Genomic DNA, 18,095 nt, shown 5'->3' on the forward strand with positions numbered 1-18,095 from the left:
TAAACACCAAACACCCAGCTAGTGAGTGAACAACAAATTAGCATAACGCAAGCTTAGCCAATACACATAATTCATTATTTGCAAATTAAATGTTGCCAATAAGCGACAAGTAAAGCAGCAACAAAGCTCAGCGAAAAAACCACACAAAGAGTCGTAAATTAAACCTTCACTTGGCACTTTTTGATCTGATCATTTAGACGATCGGCTTTCAATGAAAATAATTTATTTCTTATTACAAAATAGATGACGGTAAAGAGCGTATTTACAGCATTCATTTAACTAGTACATGCTACATAGTACATTATACTGTTATACATATAGGGGGAGGCGTGCTATTATATAGTATAGAGAACTCGAGTAGTTAGTGGTGTATAGTCTTCCGCTGGATACTTGAATTTCTAAGAAGAAATGATACTAAACAAATTTATAATGCATAACAACTGTTGATACACAAAGTCGGAGAGGGAACAGTGTGTGTCATTTGTTTAACCTCACTTTAACAGACATAAACATAAACAACGCTATTTTTAGACGAAGATATTCAATTATTATATTTAATGGTTACATGGGGTTTCTCGTTTAAAAAACAGCAGTTTTCAAAAATTTTTTTCTCATATAAAAAATGAAATATTTTATTAGATTTTTTTATTGTTACAAACACACACTATTAACAAAGAAATTCTGAAATGTTTACAAAAAAATAATTTAAAAAACATTTGCCCGCGTTAGCAGGTTAACTCCTTAGTAGTGCTGTAGAATTTAATTAGGTAATAATATATTTTTTTCTGAAACCCAAAATTTGGAACATGTTGAAAAGATCACTGAAGCTTATAACCAACCAACTTATGACTAACCAAAAAAAATATAACAAGCCAATGGAAAAGTATCCGTCCTAAATCCCAGTTTCTTCATCGACATGTGGATCGGATCGGATGAAACGTGTCATCATCATTTCACTCCAAGGTCAAAGCGACAGTCATCAAAGTGGAAAAACGCAACAGCATAGAATAGATTTTATTGACTGCTTTGAAATAGGAAGGGCCAACAGCAACAGGAACAATCAACGGCGATTATTATATAGCGTTATTGGATCGTTTGAATTACGAAACCGCCGAAAAATGGTCGCATTTGATGAACAAGTAAGTGCTGTTTCACCAAGACAATTCTCCGTGTCACAAGTCAGTGGTAATGATGGCAAAATACATGAATTGGGCTTCGAAATGCTTCCGCATCCGCCGTTTTCTCCAGATCTGGCCTGCGGCGACTATTTCCTGTTCTCAGGTCTCAAAAGAATTTTCGCTGCGAAAAAATTTCCGTCGAATGATGAGTTGATCGCCGAAACTGAGGCTTATTTTGAAGAAATGAACTAATCATACTACATAAATGGTATCGAAGAGATGGTGGGTCGCCATAATCAGTGCACAACCCTTGAAGGAAACTATGTTGATTAAAAAAAAAACGAATTTTGCCAAACGATGTGATTTACTATGGTAGGTCGAGAACTTTTCACCTGGCTTGTTATAATATGATATTGTGGTGATTAATTGAATGACAACTACGCCGAAGTACCAATTACAAGGGTTTGTGTCCAGTGATTGATAACGTTGTAGTTTTTAGTCTTCGCAAATATAATAAGTGAAACAACACTTTATCAAATTATGCCACAGTATTTCACATGGATGATTTTTGATCTGCCACCAAAAACTAAGCACAAGTGGTACATATTCTAGGCTACATATTTCGATAAAACGATCTCAATTCCTCGACTGACATAACATTTGCTGTTGTTGTAGCGGTAGAAAATATACCTCAATTAATTTGGTGGAGTGTTGCCGAGTTAACAGTTCTTGGCTGAATAAAAATCCGGATTCGTTCCATTACGTATACCGCACTGCCGTAAAAATGGGCTGACATACAAGATATTTAGCTTCGGTACGAAATATTAACAAAGTATGGTTTAGACTAGACCTTATTTAAAAGAATATGCTGATCCCCATCGCTACAGTTCCTTCTAACTTGTATTTATCGGTCAGCGTATGTATGGTATCTTAATAATTTTTTCTTTTAAGGAGAATTTCCGAAATTTTAATAAATTTGTGCTAAGTTCAAAACGCTTCGTAGATTTATAAAGATCTGGTGATCCACTTTTAAGAGTTTAACTGTACAAGCTAAATTTTTTCCTAACTGTTTTATTTGTGAAGCGTATTCCAGCTCGGTGTAACCGAAGTTCACGTTTTTTCTTGTTTTAATATATTTTGTGAATGAAAATAAATGATGGTACTTGACAGAGTTGTTCAGAACCGTGGTTGTAGAACTTCCGTGAGATCAATGATAACCGACCAAAGAAATCCTAAAAGGGGCTTCAAATATGTACAATCGATGTAGAAAAACTAAGTTTACCGCTCAACATAAGAACCTTACAAGCCAAGCCTGAATTTGTGCTTTCAATTTAACTGAAACCCGAAACTTTGTCTGTAGCTAGTATATGTATATTTTTTGAACTCTTTTTCAGGTAGCTTTACTGATTTCAAGGCGGTTTAACACTGTCGAAGTGAGCACCTTAATATGAAAAATCCAATTAGCCCATTAGTATAACCAAAGTATATGAAACACTCGAGATACAAACCTGATACCGAAATCACAATAATCATTATTATTTCAGCCTAATCATATGAGGTTGTACATACGTCGCGCAGTGTACCCAAGTACACAACAAATACCAAATAAGTAGATCACTTCCATCAATCGCTCTTACAAAGTAAGATAATGCAATGAAACCAATTTGATTGTTTTCGTTCGTTGTTTGTTTTATTTTGTAATTAATTATAATATTTCAACTCATTATTGACTTCATTGATTAAGACACAAATGATGGTAAATTATTATATTTTAAGTATATACAACAATATTTACATAATATCGCTCGGACATTTAGACTAATTTCGCAAACAATTGCTTATATATTTAAATAGTTCATATTGTGATATCTACTTTAGTGGCATAAGTTTTACAGTTATCGTATTTCCTTGAAATATTTCGAACTTCATGTTAACTAAATTACTTATATAATTAGAATTAGTACAAATAAATAAGTTATAAATTTGAGCATTTCGTGTTGGCTCTTAACAACAAGTTCGCTCGAGTTTTTATTTTTGTTGTAAACATTTGAGTTTTTCTTCGTTTATTTAAAAAGGAACAATTCAAGGTAGCATTTCATACCTTTTATAGGAAATATTGCGGCTGGCAATAAATGCTCGAATGTTTTGTCTTTATTTATTCAACTATTAAAATATATTTATATTATATTTAGATATATTTACATATTTAGTTATACTACTTTCGATATTTATTAACCGCTGCTCTTACATTTTTTTAATAATTATTTAACTTGTATTATGTAACTTTCATTTTTTCACATAATGGCCATCAATGTGTTAATTTTTATTATATACTGATTGCAAATTTAATAAACTTTTTTCATGAAAATCTATTTCATATCCCTTTAACTCAAAGCCATCGAATCTCGTAGCTATCTCAATACATTAGGATCGTTTCTGATTTTAGCTTCCCACAAATATTTGAACATTTCTATTGTTGAAAAAATATTTATAAAACTAGTTCAAATCTCTGAAACATTAAGTATATTAGCAAAGAAGGTTCCTACTGACCATATCATAGCATCATACAACGTTCATCCCAAAAATAACCGCACTTCATACTTAAATCATACAACGTTCAGCATTAACCAGTAAACAGCAAATTGCTTTCAAATTCACTTAACTTCGAATAAACTGTGAAGACTTGTTTCAAATTTTATATTTCTAACCAAATTTCGTGAGCGGAATCGTTGCAAATGTTAGAAACGGCTTTCGGTGATAATCATCAGGCTCTCGCAAGATTTAGGTGAATATTTTGGGTATGAATTGCGTTTTTGCTCGACTCTTCCCGATAAAGCTGAAATTTTTCAAAAAGTCTACCATAAACAGGTCTCTTTGGACATGCTTGATCATGTGAAATCTGATCCCACATTCATGGAGAGAATTATAACTGATGAATTATACCGAATGTGCGCCTAACTTAAAACAAACATCCAAATATTCAAAAGACAAAAAAATAAAAAAACAATCATTCTTAAGATTGTTGATTTTTTTTTCGGTTGCTCATCTATGTTTTTCGGTTTTTTGCCGACTTCGCATTATTTATTGTGTGGCTTTTTTTAGGATAGAAGTGAACTGTCAGATTTACCATTTCCTCGCCATTTGTTTAATTGCGGCAGGTCGTGTCAAAGCAACCCTTTTTGATGCATATTAGTTGGGTAAGGTATCGAATGCCGAACGACTGGTTATGCGAGTGATCTTTTGTTTAATGCTCTGAGAACAAAACAACGTATCATCACAAAAATCTAAATGGAGTTTTTTATTGCTTACGATTCACTACATCATATTACATATATGTTGCATTACATTTTAGCTTCCGCTGTCAGATATAAACAATATATAATCAATCTATAAGCATTTTAACCAAAACTCAAATTTTGTTTCAATGTGAGTGGTTTCTATTAAATCGTTTTTCCTTCGCCTCTCAACTTATTTGAAGTGATGTTACGTTATTTTGCATTTTAGGTGGTGCCTCAGTTGTTAAATAATTTAAGCGCCTGATAATAGAATCGAATTTTTATGAATATTATTTATTAAGGGTTTTACGATAATGGCAAAATATCGGTCGTTGTTATGATTATAAATTGAAAAACCTGACATCGGGTAAGCTATTACACAATTCCAAGTCGCTGTACTCATGAAAATAATACTCATACGCTGCTGATGCCAGTGCCGGAATCACTGGGTTAGGTCAGTAATACCTGTATGTGTTAAGTATAGCCACATTTCGATTGATTTATTAATGCAAATGAAAGCGTAGTGATTTCATATAACTAAAAATATGTAGTAACATTTATTTACTACTGATATGTATTTATGTAAAATTTATTTACCGCTGATATATGTTCATATCTTTTGCTTTCCAATTTTTGTCTAAATAAATTTGTTCGCCTAAAGTTTCTTCAAAGCATGTTTCTGTCGAAGGAAACACGTTCATCTGATAAAACTTACAAGTTAAGATTTTGTCTCTAAATAATCTCGTTTAACACTAAACAATTGTCTAACGCTTAAATTAATGCTAAATCAAACAATTATTGCTACATATAAATAATTATTAGCTTGCATCGTGGACACTGTTGGTCCGTATAGAAAAAAATATCGACTTGTTGCAATTACTTATGAGTATTGAAGTTAGACATACAAACAAACTTGTGTAGCTAATACTAAGCAGTTGTATATTTTATATGATTTGTAGATATATATATATATATATATTTAAGAATAAAACACTTTTGCTAAATTACAAATACGAATAGTTTTTTAACTGCTGTCTTGTTGTTGTTTTTCTTTCTTTTTTTGTTTTTTGTATGTTTTATTTTGCTACGGAAATTTATGGCAAGTTGTTTTCATCTGCAATAAATCACTAAACATGAGTTAACTAAAACGAAGACTAAACTCTAGCAACTACACGCGCATACATACAAGCATATGTACGCTGGTAAGTGCTGTGTGTAGAAGAAAAAATTAAAATAAATATTAAAAAAAAGTATACAAAAAACTATAATAAATTAAATACATAAGCGATTGCAATCAATGCGCCATATTGACATTTTATCAGCTATGAAAAAATATAAAAAATGAGCGCTATTTACGAATATCTGCTAACTAAATACGAGAGTGCATACATACTAACGCAGTATGCGCTTATAAACGTATAGTATATGTATTTGTGCCTAAGTATGCTAGTTGTATACGCTTAAGATGCTTTCTATGTATTAGTGTATTCCTTCCTAGTTAAACTACCTACAGTACGACTTGGATCACATATTTTTCAGCTTGTCTAATGGGTCTTAAACAAAAGTACAAAATACGAAAATAAAATTGCAAATAATAAAAAAATGTAAAAAAAATAAAATTATAAAATTATAAAATAAGGAATAACTCACAAGGAATAGACAAGAAATACTTTGCGCTTAACGACTGCGAATAGGCGCGCATAGCTGTCATAGCGTCGGCGTTTAACAGCCAGCATACTGCATGTTAAGCCAGCTTTAGGTCACGCAAAACGTAGCCGTTGGTGCAACGCGCCAGGCGTTCAGTATATGTATTTTGATGACCACACAACCCGCGCGTCAGCAACTCACTACCCCCGCGAGAGATGTGCTGGCAGACGCATGCGCTGATTTGTGCGTCTGCGCGCATGAGCCACACATTGCCGTCCATCGCTTTACGTTTTACGCACCACCAAACACCTTATAACCGAGCATGCACTTATGCCACTATATGCCGTACGCAATGACAGCGCTATGCCACCACCATCACCTTACGCTGTCCATTTGACTACTTGAGCTTAAGAAATGTCAACAACGCCTTTTGTATCAGACTGCGATTGATGGTCGAATCGGCGGTGTAACGTACGCCACGTAAATTACCATCATTATGGTCCACCACACCGTACTCGCCAACAATGAAACCGTCGTCGGTCTTCTCCTCCACGCGATACTTGCGATAGTTGCGTCCCTCGACCACATACGCCACCTTGGCATCGTCGTCGTCGCCGCCCTCGCCGGTTTTACTGCCATCCCCAGCAATGCCATCGTCATCGCTGCCGCCATCCAAACCACCAACCTGCGCCACATTATCATCATAGTTGTTGTCTATATTGGCATTTGTGTTGGCGTTGCCGTGGTAGTGATGTTGTTGTTGGTGCTGTTGTTGTTGATGGTGTATCGCACCGCGACTGGGGAATTTCGTGGTGCGCAGTGCAAATGATGGTCTGGCCGTTGTAGTTACCGCCGCATTGCCTTGTATACCGTGGGCTCGTCCGTTTGTCATAACACTTACGGACTCTTCAATTTCGTAATTTTGCTCTGGGGTCGGCGTATACAAGCCGCCGCTGCTGTCGTCGTTGTCGTTATTGTCGTCGTCGCCATTGTAGCTGCGCTCTGTTGTCGCCGTTGATGGGGCTAATGGTTGGTTGTATTTGGAAACACACTTGACTAGATCTGCAGATTTCAGTAATGCAATGAAAGAAAGAAGAAGAGAAGAATTGATACAATAACAGTAAATTATTAGCGTTGCATTACAAATAGCTATAAATATGTCAAAAAATATTATGTGCATCCTAAAGTATTGAATATCCAGGTGTTCAATCGGCGTTTCGACTAAAATTGCTCGAAGGAATGCCAAAAAAATACGTATAATACCTCGAACCGAGAAATTTCCCTAAAAAAATCCTATAGCATTAATTTATTCCTCAGTGAACTTCAAAGTGTAAGTAAATGCATGCGAATTTTAGAAAACCAGAGAGCTTCTCATCTTATCTGAGGTTATAGAAGTGGAGAAAACTGCCTAAGTAGTTTATGGGTTAAACTGCACGTTTCTGTCACATTGGTTAAAAGTTTCCCTTTTACTATATTATTTAGTTTACGAAAGTTCTTGTATTTTGGTGAAAGTTTAGGTTGAACATTCTCTAGATGAGCGATTTGGCTTCAAAGACAAAGGACATCCTGTGCGGACAAAAAGTTAAAAGAGGAAGAACTAAAAGCATTACCCTACAAAGATTGCTCCCAAATACAAGAAGAGCTTGCCTAATCTTGGAAAGCCACTCTAGCAGACATTTGAAATCGTTGGATACATTCTAAAGCAAGGAAATTAGATGTCAAAGGAATTGAAGCCAAGAGACGTTGAAGGAAGATTTTGCATGGCGGAAATGCTGCTTGAACGCTTCTAAAATGTAATTTTGCAACGAATTGTGACTGGTGCTGAAAACGGATCCATTATACCCTATACGCAACAAAGCATATGTGAAACCTGACCAACTCGCAAACTCAACGGCAAAGACGAATATACCTTACGCTAATGTAATGCACTGGATTTGAAGGAATCAGAAGTGCCATCGGCAGCAACTCATCAAATTAAAGGCAACGGTTGCAGAAAAATGCCTGGAACTTGGGACTAGATACGAAGCCAGAATTTTTCGTCATAACGACAACCGGCCTTACATGCAAGACCATTTAAAAGCTATTTCGTAAACAACGGCTGGGAAGTTCTGTCTCACCCTCCGTTTAGTCCAGACCCCTTCCGACTATCATTTGTTCCGGTTGTTGTAGGACGCCTTCACAAAAGTTTTGCATAAATAAGGTTAATGTGTTAGGCCAAGAAGCCACGCATAGATATTTACAGCGTTGTCTTGCCAATAGGACAAGTGCCTTTGTCTGGTGCCTTGCTCTAAATATTTCCTGTAGTCTTCTCAATCTGGCCCTCACAAAAGAATAAGACACAAATATTGACTGGATTCGCTCTAGGCCATCAAGCCGGCACATTTGTTTTGGAACGGCATCCACAAAACGCTCGAGATGAATTACACTTTGAATAATATTACTCTATATATTTTTCTTAAGTAAAACGCAAATCAATGGGTCTTCCTGAATTGGTCAAAGTAAGCCTAGAAACCGTAGTTTAAAGTTCTGTTTTGGCTAGCTTGCGAATCCTTTGAAAGCATTTATTAGCCCATGACTAAATATTATTATTAAGAAGAAATATTTTTATTAGGACCAATATACCGAGCATATCTTGTAGAAGAATTTTTAATACGATGTGGTGACAAGTCCAAAACCTTTCTCAAGTTATTCTACCTTTAACGTTTTATCAATTGGAGTTGCGAATCGAACAAATAGCCTTTATAAATCAAATGAACTGGCACAATTAAAAATACGGTTTAAGAAGGACCCGACCGAACATAAAGCTCATCTCTCTTACTTTTGAAGGAGATGAGGAAAAATCGCAGCCATCTGTATTCGATTTACATAAACCGGGAAGTGTGGTGACCAATTTATCTTAAAAATTCTGACACGCCAACCAATGGCGATTAATAGCATGACGATCATCATTACAGTCACACACTTAACGACAATAAAGAGACCAAAAGCTCTAAAAGTATTAAAACTGAATTTTCACAATACGTCATTAACCACAACAACAAACAACCCAACCAAAAGCGCTCTACGACCGAAGTACCCGTAGATATTGACATACTTGTTTACATAAAAAACCGCCTAACATAAAGCAAAATCATTCGGTACCACTTTGTCGGCAACTAACTACTCGTACTTAACTCACCTCGATTAGGCAATCCTTTGGCATTTTGATTAGAATGTTGGTCCGACAATGACGAATACTGACGTTGCTGCTGCTGCTGCTGTTGCAAAGCTGATTGAGACAACGACGCCGAAAAGGCGGACTCCAAGCATTGGCGTTGCCGGGGCGATGAGTAGGTAACAGCCGCCGGTGGACTGTGCGAGAAGTCGGGATCCAAGAGATGTTGCGGTGATTGCGGCGCATTCAATAAATCATACGGCAATTTATCCAAGTTGAAGAGTACCCGACGTGGTTGCGATTGTGCCGCATGTGACTGTGATAGTGACTGCGATTGAGCAGGTTGCGCGGCTGTGTCGGCGTTAGACTGACTGTTGGCTTGAGTATGCGCGAGTACATGCACCGAACTATGTGAATCATGTGCACTATGCGAACTATGCGCACCGTGACTGTGACTATGGCTATGCGCATGCGAGTGGAAACGTGTGTGATGCGTGTGGTGTTGCTGTTGATGCTGGTTAGTGGATATTGACGATATTGTGACTGGTGGGTGTTCATCTGAAAGCTGTGGGGGCGCTGTTGTTGAGGTTTGCGCCTCACCGAAAGCGATGCGTGACACAATGGCGGGTCGGCGTGAGGGCATATAACGCCCAGGGCGTGTAGTCGTGGTTGAGGTTGTAGTTGTGCTGCTTGTAGAGCTTGACGTAGACGGTGAAGCCGTTACGGCAGCACCAGCGGCGCTTGGCGACCAATAAGTTTTCGCCGGTTCACCATAGACTTTGGCAGGCTGTGAGTATACCTTCGCTGGTTCGGAGTAAAACTTAGATGGTTGACCATATACTTTAGCGGGTTCGGAATAAAACTTCTCGGGCTCGCCATAAACTTTAGACGGCTCAGAATATACCTTAGCTGGTTCGGAGTAAAACTTCGACGGTTCGCTGTACATTTTCGATGGCACCGAATAAAACTTCGCCGGCTCTGAATTGTGCGCCAATTGTGCACGTTGTAAGGGTTTTAAACTCTCGCTTACATTGCGCTGCGCTTCGGCCAAAATACCCGAGTGCCGCCACGCATGCAAATCTTCCACATTCTGTGACAACGAACTATACGATATTGAGCGGGACTGCGGGCCATGTCCTTCCTTGGTATTGTGATAGATCACCGTTTGGAAGGGCAACAATTTCTCATCCATATCAGCGTTGGCGGCATCAACGTGCGCCACCGCTGCGGACGTGTCGCGCATAACAGCAACGCTCATGTCATCAGCACCGCTAATTTGCGTGTTGACATGTGAGCGCGCTGCATTTGTCAGGCTGTGATTTATGGGCGCGGACGTGCCATTACGTTTGTTCGCGCCACTCTGATATGCAGCTGGTGCGTTCACAGTAGCGGTGCGTGTGGAAGCGGACTGCGTCAGTGGCGCTGCCAATACGTTTTGTATATTGGTCGAAGCGCTATTCTCCGAGTCGACCACATCCAGGTTGGCAGCCATTTTAACGGCACGTCCACTCACGGCATGTGGCGTGTGCAGAGAGCGTGGACTATTAGCGCGTGCTGCATGCGGTGCGCCGCGCAATTTTTGTGGCGACATTGTCAACGGTTCGGCTTCCTCAATGGAGAATTCACTTTTGTGTGAGCGATTCACAAAGTCATCCATCGTTGAGGTAGCCGCCGATGCAGTTATCGGCGCAGTTGGCGCTGTTGTGGTCGCTGTTGCCGTCATGGCGGACATGTTGTCAGCGCTCTGGTTCTTGTCAGCGCTGTTGTCATGTGGTGTTTGCTTGTGCGGCTGTCGCATGTTGTCTGTGTGTGGCATTGACGCACGTGTCTCGGTGAATATATTGCTCTGTTTTGACATATCTGTGTCAGCTATGTGATATTGATTGTTTGTTGTTGTGCGACTTTGGCCACCACGTTTGCTCGATGATGACACGCTCACCGCCACTACCTTGACTTCGTCGCTAGGATTTGCTTCAACATGCATGTGCACTTGTTCCGTCGCTGTTGGCTTTGATGTCTGTTTACTGTGTGTTTGTGTTATTTCTTTTTTTAGATCAATGTCACGCGCCACTGCATCCACAATGGCGTCATTGTCGTCGTATTCTTCGAGGAACACAATTTTACTGCCTGATGTCACCAACTTCACCACTTGTTTGCCCTCCTCGCTCGCTCGCGTTGTCTTCGCCGTCGTCGTCGCTGTCGCTTCGTTCTGCACATTACGACTCTTATAACCAAGACTACGCGCCGCCGCGCCTCTATTACCCAAATCACTTGACTGCGTGGTGGCATCGCCTGTCGATTGGTAATGATCGGCGCGCGTCACTCGCCTTTCGCCAGCAGCCCCTCTGCCGCTGCTGCTGCTGCTGTCGCTACGTGCCTGCAGTCCGCGCACCACTCGTTCGTTGGCATCGTCGTGCTCACCGCTGTGCAGTTCGCGCTGCGATTCATCACGTTCGAAAAGCAACTTGAGAAACTCATTGCCCGCTATAAGATCGACTGTTGGTGCTGCGCTGGCGGGCCGCGTGTCGATCGTCGGTGCTCGCGCCAACATCTGTGAATTGAAGTAAAGAAATTAAAAATTAATTGGCATCACTTTAGTGTTATGGTATGTCATTTGTTTTCTTGCATTTTTACAATGTTTGTATTTCAACAGAATTACGGCATTTTTGCTGAGTATGTATTGCCGGTGGTTTTGGTGTCAGTCGAGTCATACTCTTTTAGCACCGATCTTGTGAGAAATTCGTTTTAAGCACATGTTTATGATAATTAGATGGCTATAACACTTGTTGCAACGGCAGCGCACATTCATTTTTCTTAGTCAACAAGTATGTAATTGAGCTCCCATTACCCATTTCCATTTACCTGCGTACTACAAGTGTGACAGTCAGACAAGTGTGGAACGCAAGATATTCATATGCGAAACGATTGCAAGGTGGGACTGCGAACAATAATATGTTCGAAATAAATTGTGGTCAATGAGTAAGAAACGTGTCTCATTTATAAAAGTAATTTGAATGGAATAAGAGTGAACATTATTCTACTTTCTAGTTTGTCTGTAAATTTATTTACAGGTCATATTTTAAATAAATAAAAATATAAACAATAGCTTCAAATTAATTACTTAAAAATTTCTATAACATTAAACTTTGACCACTACTATGCCTAAGGTTTAATGCTGGCGAGTAGTAACACGGGTATATGAAGGGAAAATGAAAAGGCGCATCAGGAAGTACTAAAATAAAACTTTAATGGAGTACTTGTAGTATAATTCGATTTACGGTAAAAGTGCGAGTGAAGTAAATTTCAGTTTCGAAAATAAGAGTTTTCACTTACAATCACCTCAAAAACTTGGGTAATATTCTATGAATAAAGATTAGGTGAATTTTTTTTTATAAAATTTAATTTCTGTATTTATTCTTCAAACTTAAATTTATATTCTTCCAAGTTCTTCCCATTCGATAAAACGCAATTTCCGGTGTTCGAAACAACCGGAAAGGTATTTTTACTGTATAACCTTCAAAACCTTCTTCTACTCTGTTTTTATCTTCACAATCTTGTCAGAATGGCGTCAGCGGTCGAAATAGTCAGATGAATACGGTGTTGTGGAACGATATGAACTGAGTTGTTGGCTAAAAAGTAGCGAGAAAAAAATGAGGCAAGACTTGATGCATTATCGTGATGAAGGAACTCAGAGTGGTTCCCTCATGATTCTGACCGTTTCAGACGAATAGCTTGACGCAAACGATGCATAACTCTTAAATACTAATCTTTGTTGACAGTTTGGACCGGTGAGCATCACGACAATCGCCTCGCTTCACTTTTTAATGTTTAACTGGTTCAAAATTTTCATTTTGAAATGCGAGAGGGACACTACTATGGAATATATTTGCATTTCAAAAAACTATTATTTCGTTTTTTTTTTTTAATTTTTATTTGGAGTATATCAGAAAAGCCTTAAAGAGTTTGCATACCTTAGAGGAATAGCATTTAAATAATTTGCTTTTAATGCATGAAAAAAAGTATTTTAAAATAGTCTTCAGTAAAAGTAAGCCAGCGATGTTCTCAATGATTCCATTGCCTACAATTTTAGGAATACGGGAGTTTTCTCTCTAGCTCTACCAGGAGGAAATCTACCAAGAAGTGGCTGTTTTATCAGAAAGGAGCCACCACTATAAAATAAAAACTTTCAGCACAGCCGCGGACACTTAACGACTTTCACAGGCTATTTCCGTTAAGAAGGCAGAAAAGTACTTTTTCGTAATATATTTTTAGAAAAATCTGAAACGGTGAATATGTGGCTGATACCATGTTAATTTAGGCAAATAATTAAACACAAATCATTAATTAAGTTTTATTAATTCCAATAAGTCATGTCACTGCTGACTTGGGAAATTGCATAAAATACTTCGATCAAATTTTTTAACTGAAAAAAGAAAATCCAACATTGGCATCTTCAAGAACATTGACTATAAAAATGGGTCTTCGAAAATTTTCCTTTTATATGCGAAAATTATCAAATATTTTCTCTTTAAAAGTGGTCTAAATTTTTTTTATTTAACTCCATAGTCTATTTTAAATAGTTTTTATGCCTTTTAAAATAAAAGCTAGGTAGGTTTAATGATTTTTCTGTAATCTCTGAAGCTAATTTGAAACACATAGTTTCAAGAAAAAAGTAAAGTGTGGTGTTTAAGCGTAACCTGCTCAGCGCCAACTACTTTGAAGTAGCATAGCTTCCACAATTTTTAAACCCTCACTATAGTAAATGTAGCTTTCGTATAGCACTGCGAAAAGATGCTAAGCCTCGTGAAATTGCGCTATGAATATTATGGTAAGTTAAATAATAGGTTGTCAAAAATGTCTTGCGGTATGGTACATGCTATACCTTTTGGGAAAGCTCATTTCACGCGCTAAATCGTGTTTGATTGATTGCCATTTCTTTTAAGTCGTTCGTGAGTTATAGCGTCGCAAACATGGAGCAAAATAAAGAGAAAATACGGCATATTTTACAGTACTACTACGATAAAGGCAAAAATGCGTCTCAAGCCGCCAATAAAATTTGTGCAGTTTATGGACCCGATACAGTTTCCATTTCCACCGCACAACGATGGTTTCAACGTTTTCGTTCTGGTGTAGAGGTGGTCGAAGATGCGCCAAGAAGGCCTGTCGTCAAAAATTGCGATAAAATCGCTGAATTGGTCGAAAGAGACCGGCATAGTAGCAGCCGTAGCATCGGTCAAGAGCTGGGCATGAGTCATCAAAAATTCATTTCAATTTCAATAAAAAAAAAATTTAATAAAAATACCGCAAGACTTTTTTGGCAACCCATTATCTACCTAGTTATGTACATTGAATCCAGTGCAGTATATACTGCATAAAACCTGAGAACCAGAATAAAGCTTATATTTTACCCGCTTAAAATAACACATTTAACACCACTTTTGATCCGAACAGATTGTAATAGCACGCTTCTTAGACCACCTCTTAGATATCGTTGATAGCAATACTTGATTTCTTTCATTCAAACAGGGTCGAGAAATCTTAACAATAACAACAATAACTTGCAATTTTCTAAAGAAAAGGTTACTTGTGAAAAAAAGAGTGAGTGAGATCAATTTACATTCCTGATTATTATGATTACTGCAAGCTTTCTGATAATTGACAACTTATCTAACATTATTCCAACGATTTATCAGCCTCTTTAAGGAAATAGTTTTATTTTATTTCGAATTTTAGTTGTTACTTTCTATAAGCCAACAGCTCAAAGACTAAATACTTTTCGAAACCAAATGCTAAGTGCATTTATAAATATTTGTAAAATACAACAAATGGCGTTCTTATATTCTTGTAACATGTTGCTACAGAGTATAACAGTTTTGTTCACCTAACCTTACCTAAAACTCAGCGAGATAGATATAGGGTTATATGTATGTTTATACATATATATTAATGATAAGGATGACAATTTGAAATCCGGGTGGCTGCCTGTCTGCCTCTACTAACTTTTGTTCGTAGTATTCTTCTCATATTCCTATATCACTGCACTATATAACACAATTATTAATTCCCTTTCATTCTTTCACTTTCCAGTACACAAATCAGAAAAAAATTAATGTAACGATATGATAATAGTTAATAGATAAAATCGGGTCCATACTACTCCAATTCCTATATATTACATAGAATGGTTTTCGTTTTTTTAAAAATCGTATGCCGAATATGTTCTTTTTGTATGGTAAAAATAACCGGAAATTGCACTCTCTATAGATCCCTTTAATAGACTAAAATATTTATGGTTAAACTACATGATCACTTACCAAAATTTATTTTTTAAGTTAAATACTTAAGCTGACATTTGAAATAAAATTTAAACACAGGTGACAAATACCATTCAAACAAGGCGATTTAAACATTCCTTATGAGAACCTTTGTATTTGAAGAAGTCATCAAAATTCTGGATACTAAAATAACTTTGAGCAGTAACCAATATCAATGAGAAATTTTTTATGCCAATTATTCTACCCAATGAAGCCATTATTTTATTGCAAAAATATATTAACATTTTTAATGGTACAATAATTTTATTTATTAGAGTTCTTTTATTTAGTTCTTGCCGTTTATTTATATAAAGGTGTGTCTGCTTTTGAGTTTAATAATCATTGCTTAGAATAAAACCAAGGGCATTTATTCTTTTAGCGCTTGAATAATTTATAATTTGTTTAATAATCTTAATTCATATTTATTCAGGGGCGTTACTTTAATGGCAGCACAATTTTCAAGAGTGCAACTAAACTAATGTTAAAGAATAAGTGAAGACAACCCAAACGACCGTTTAGCTTAATTCGATTTGTATTACTTTTAACCCATATGGAATATATTTTAGGTCAAATGAGAGTGAAATAAGAGTGAACATGAAAATTATTTTCTTGGACTCTGCTACTAAAGAAAAGTATTCGTTTCATTTTAGCAACTTAATTGGAAAAGGATGGAGTCACAAGTATTACACTTTTGGAGAAGAAAAATGCTCTAGGGATCAGCAAAAAATATTACTCATCTTCAGTATTAAAATCTATATTTAATATTAATTTAAAAATCTATGCAAAAATTTCATTAATTCTTTACCAACATGCACTTTCCTAAACCCACAGTCATACACCTTTTATGGACAATATAATCTATAGCATTACAGATTTATTATCCACATACTTGTACATCACCGTGAAATTAAATATTTTCCAATATTTCCACTCTTCACAAAAATTCGCTCTGCATTTCCGGCATATTTATTGGCACTGAATCAATTATTCTGCTTCTACCATACATGCATACAGATAGTATATAAAAACGAGCGAATACAACGACTTTGTAGCTAAGGAACTTGTTATTCGCAACCACTGCGCCTAACCTTGAGTAATTGACGTCGAACACATTTTACCATATTAATGCAGTCAATTTTCCAGCTAATTTGACTATACACACACACACACACATTTGTACAAGTATGTGTGCTAAAATTAACCTCTGCTAGACAACACCCAAGTGTATGGCTCTAATTCAAGTTGATTGTTGACAAACGGTTCAAGTTACCAAATTACACTGGCACCAGAACAAAAGACTTAAGCAACGAACTTGCTAAACTGTGAACAACTAATGCCATTGACAGATCACTTTAAAACACATAAACTGACTAAAACGCTCCAGCATCAGCAAAATATTGTAGAAAATGTGTTCGCAATTTTTTATTGCGAAAATTTACATGAACAGTGAAAATTGACGGAAAACTAATGTGACCTTAGATGCCGTGCCGCAGCGTGCATATTCTTAGAATGTAAATGTATGAGAACTGCAAATCTGAGCGGGTATATAGTATATTGGCAGCAGTCAATCAATTGCAAGCGATAAGTAACTGGTTTCACAGGAAATCATTTCAACTCTTTTATTTATGAAATGCCAATTAAATTTATGTTTAGTTTAAGTTTTAATTAATTTATATAGTTATCGATTACATAGAGACAATTTCGTTTATAAATTTGCCATAAAAAATGTTAATATTTAAAGTTCAATGATTTTATTGAATTATTTGCTGTTTGTTGTGCGATTTTGCAACTCTCCAGAAGTTGAAAAGTTTTAATTAAAAAAGTGTTAAGAGTTTTGACACATTCAATACTTGATCATTTAACTTGTCAAAAGTTATCGGATAAAACCTGAAAAAGTTTAATCGCAAGCTCTAAGAATATGCTCAACTAAGTTAACTTCTGTCGCGTGATCGCCGGTACAAAAGTTTGAAACACTATTCTTTCTGAAATTCCTTCAATGGCTGCAATAGTGTTCTACTTTTTGTTTGATAGTGTGATTCTCAATACTTCAAATGTAATGAGGAAATCAGAAAATAGTTTTTAAGAGGTTAAATTCACTTGTGAATTTTAAAATTTTGCATATATTTTGAATATGTAATATGTGAAAATTCTCCGAAAATTTGAATTTCATCCAGCAAATAGTTTCGGATTTCGGAAAATTTTTTAGCTCCCAAAACTTTAACCACATTTTTCTTGGACCACTCTTTTCAAATCGGGTGAGAAGAATTTCTCCGAAACTGCTAAAACGGTCGACTCGAAATTTTTACACCAAACTTTCTATATATTTTTTTCCTAACGCTCGAAAGAATACAATTTTGATAATAATTTCGATTTTGTAAGCCACTCTGAAGTTTTGTCATAATAATTAATACTATGTGGATATCCGATAATTTTAAACAGAAAAATCTCCTTAATCAAGTATATTAAATTCTGAAACTGCGCATTTTTTTTTTAATTATTTGTTAAATCAAAGGCATGTTCGAAAAAATTCACAAAAATACGCGTTTTTTCTGGCTTGACAGCCTTTGATTAGCCATGCTTATGTACC

General features: G+C 36.5%; 2 protein-coding genes across 2 annotated transcripts in view; one reads left to right on the plus strand and one right to left on the minus strand.

The window, feature by feature from the left end:
* LOC126759146 (uncharacterized protein DDB_G0287625) overlaps nucleotides 1-18,095 on the plus strand; it is a 300,420-nt gene that overhangs the window by 134,096 nt on the left and 148,229 nt on the right. The gene's annotated exons all lie outside the window — the stretch shown is intronic.
* Nucleotides 3,404-11,745, minus strand: LOC126759053 (nuclear pore complex protein DDB_G0274915). The gene is made up of 2 exons (XM_050473633.1): nucleotides 9,219-11,745; nucleotides 3,404-7,102 (listed from the first exon to the last, which is right to left on the minus strand). Exons 1-2 carry the CDS (start codon nucleotides 11,743-11,745, stop codon nucleotides 6,438-6,440), a joined length of 3,192 nt encoding a protein of 1,063 aa, XP_050329590.1. The 3' UTR covers nucleotides 3,404-6,437.

The sequence above is a fragment of the Bactrocera neohumeralis genome, chromosome 2 (genome assembly GCF_024586455.1).
Source record: "Bactrocera neohumeralis isolate Rockhampton chromosome 2, APGP_CSIRO_Bneo_wtdbg2-racon-allhic-juicebox.fasta_v2, whole genome shotgun sequence".
In the NCBI taxonomy this organism is placed as follows: Eukaryota; Metazoa; Arthropoda; class Insecta; order Diptera; family Tephritidae; genus Bactrocera; species Bactrocera neohumeralis.

Excerpts from the sequence above, each read along its gene's own strand:
- LOC126759053 (XM_050473633.1), bottom strand. The coding sequence starts at position 11,745 with ATGTTGGCGCGAGCACCGACGATCGACACGCGGCCCGCCAGCGCAGCA. Across the intron at positions 7,103-9,218 it reads CAAAGGATTGCCTAATCGAG|ATCTAGTCAAGTGTGTTTCC; the intron begins GTGAGTTAAGTA and ends TGAAATCTGCAG.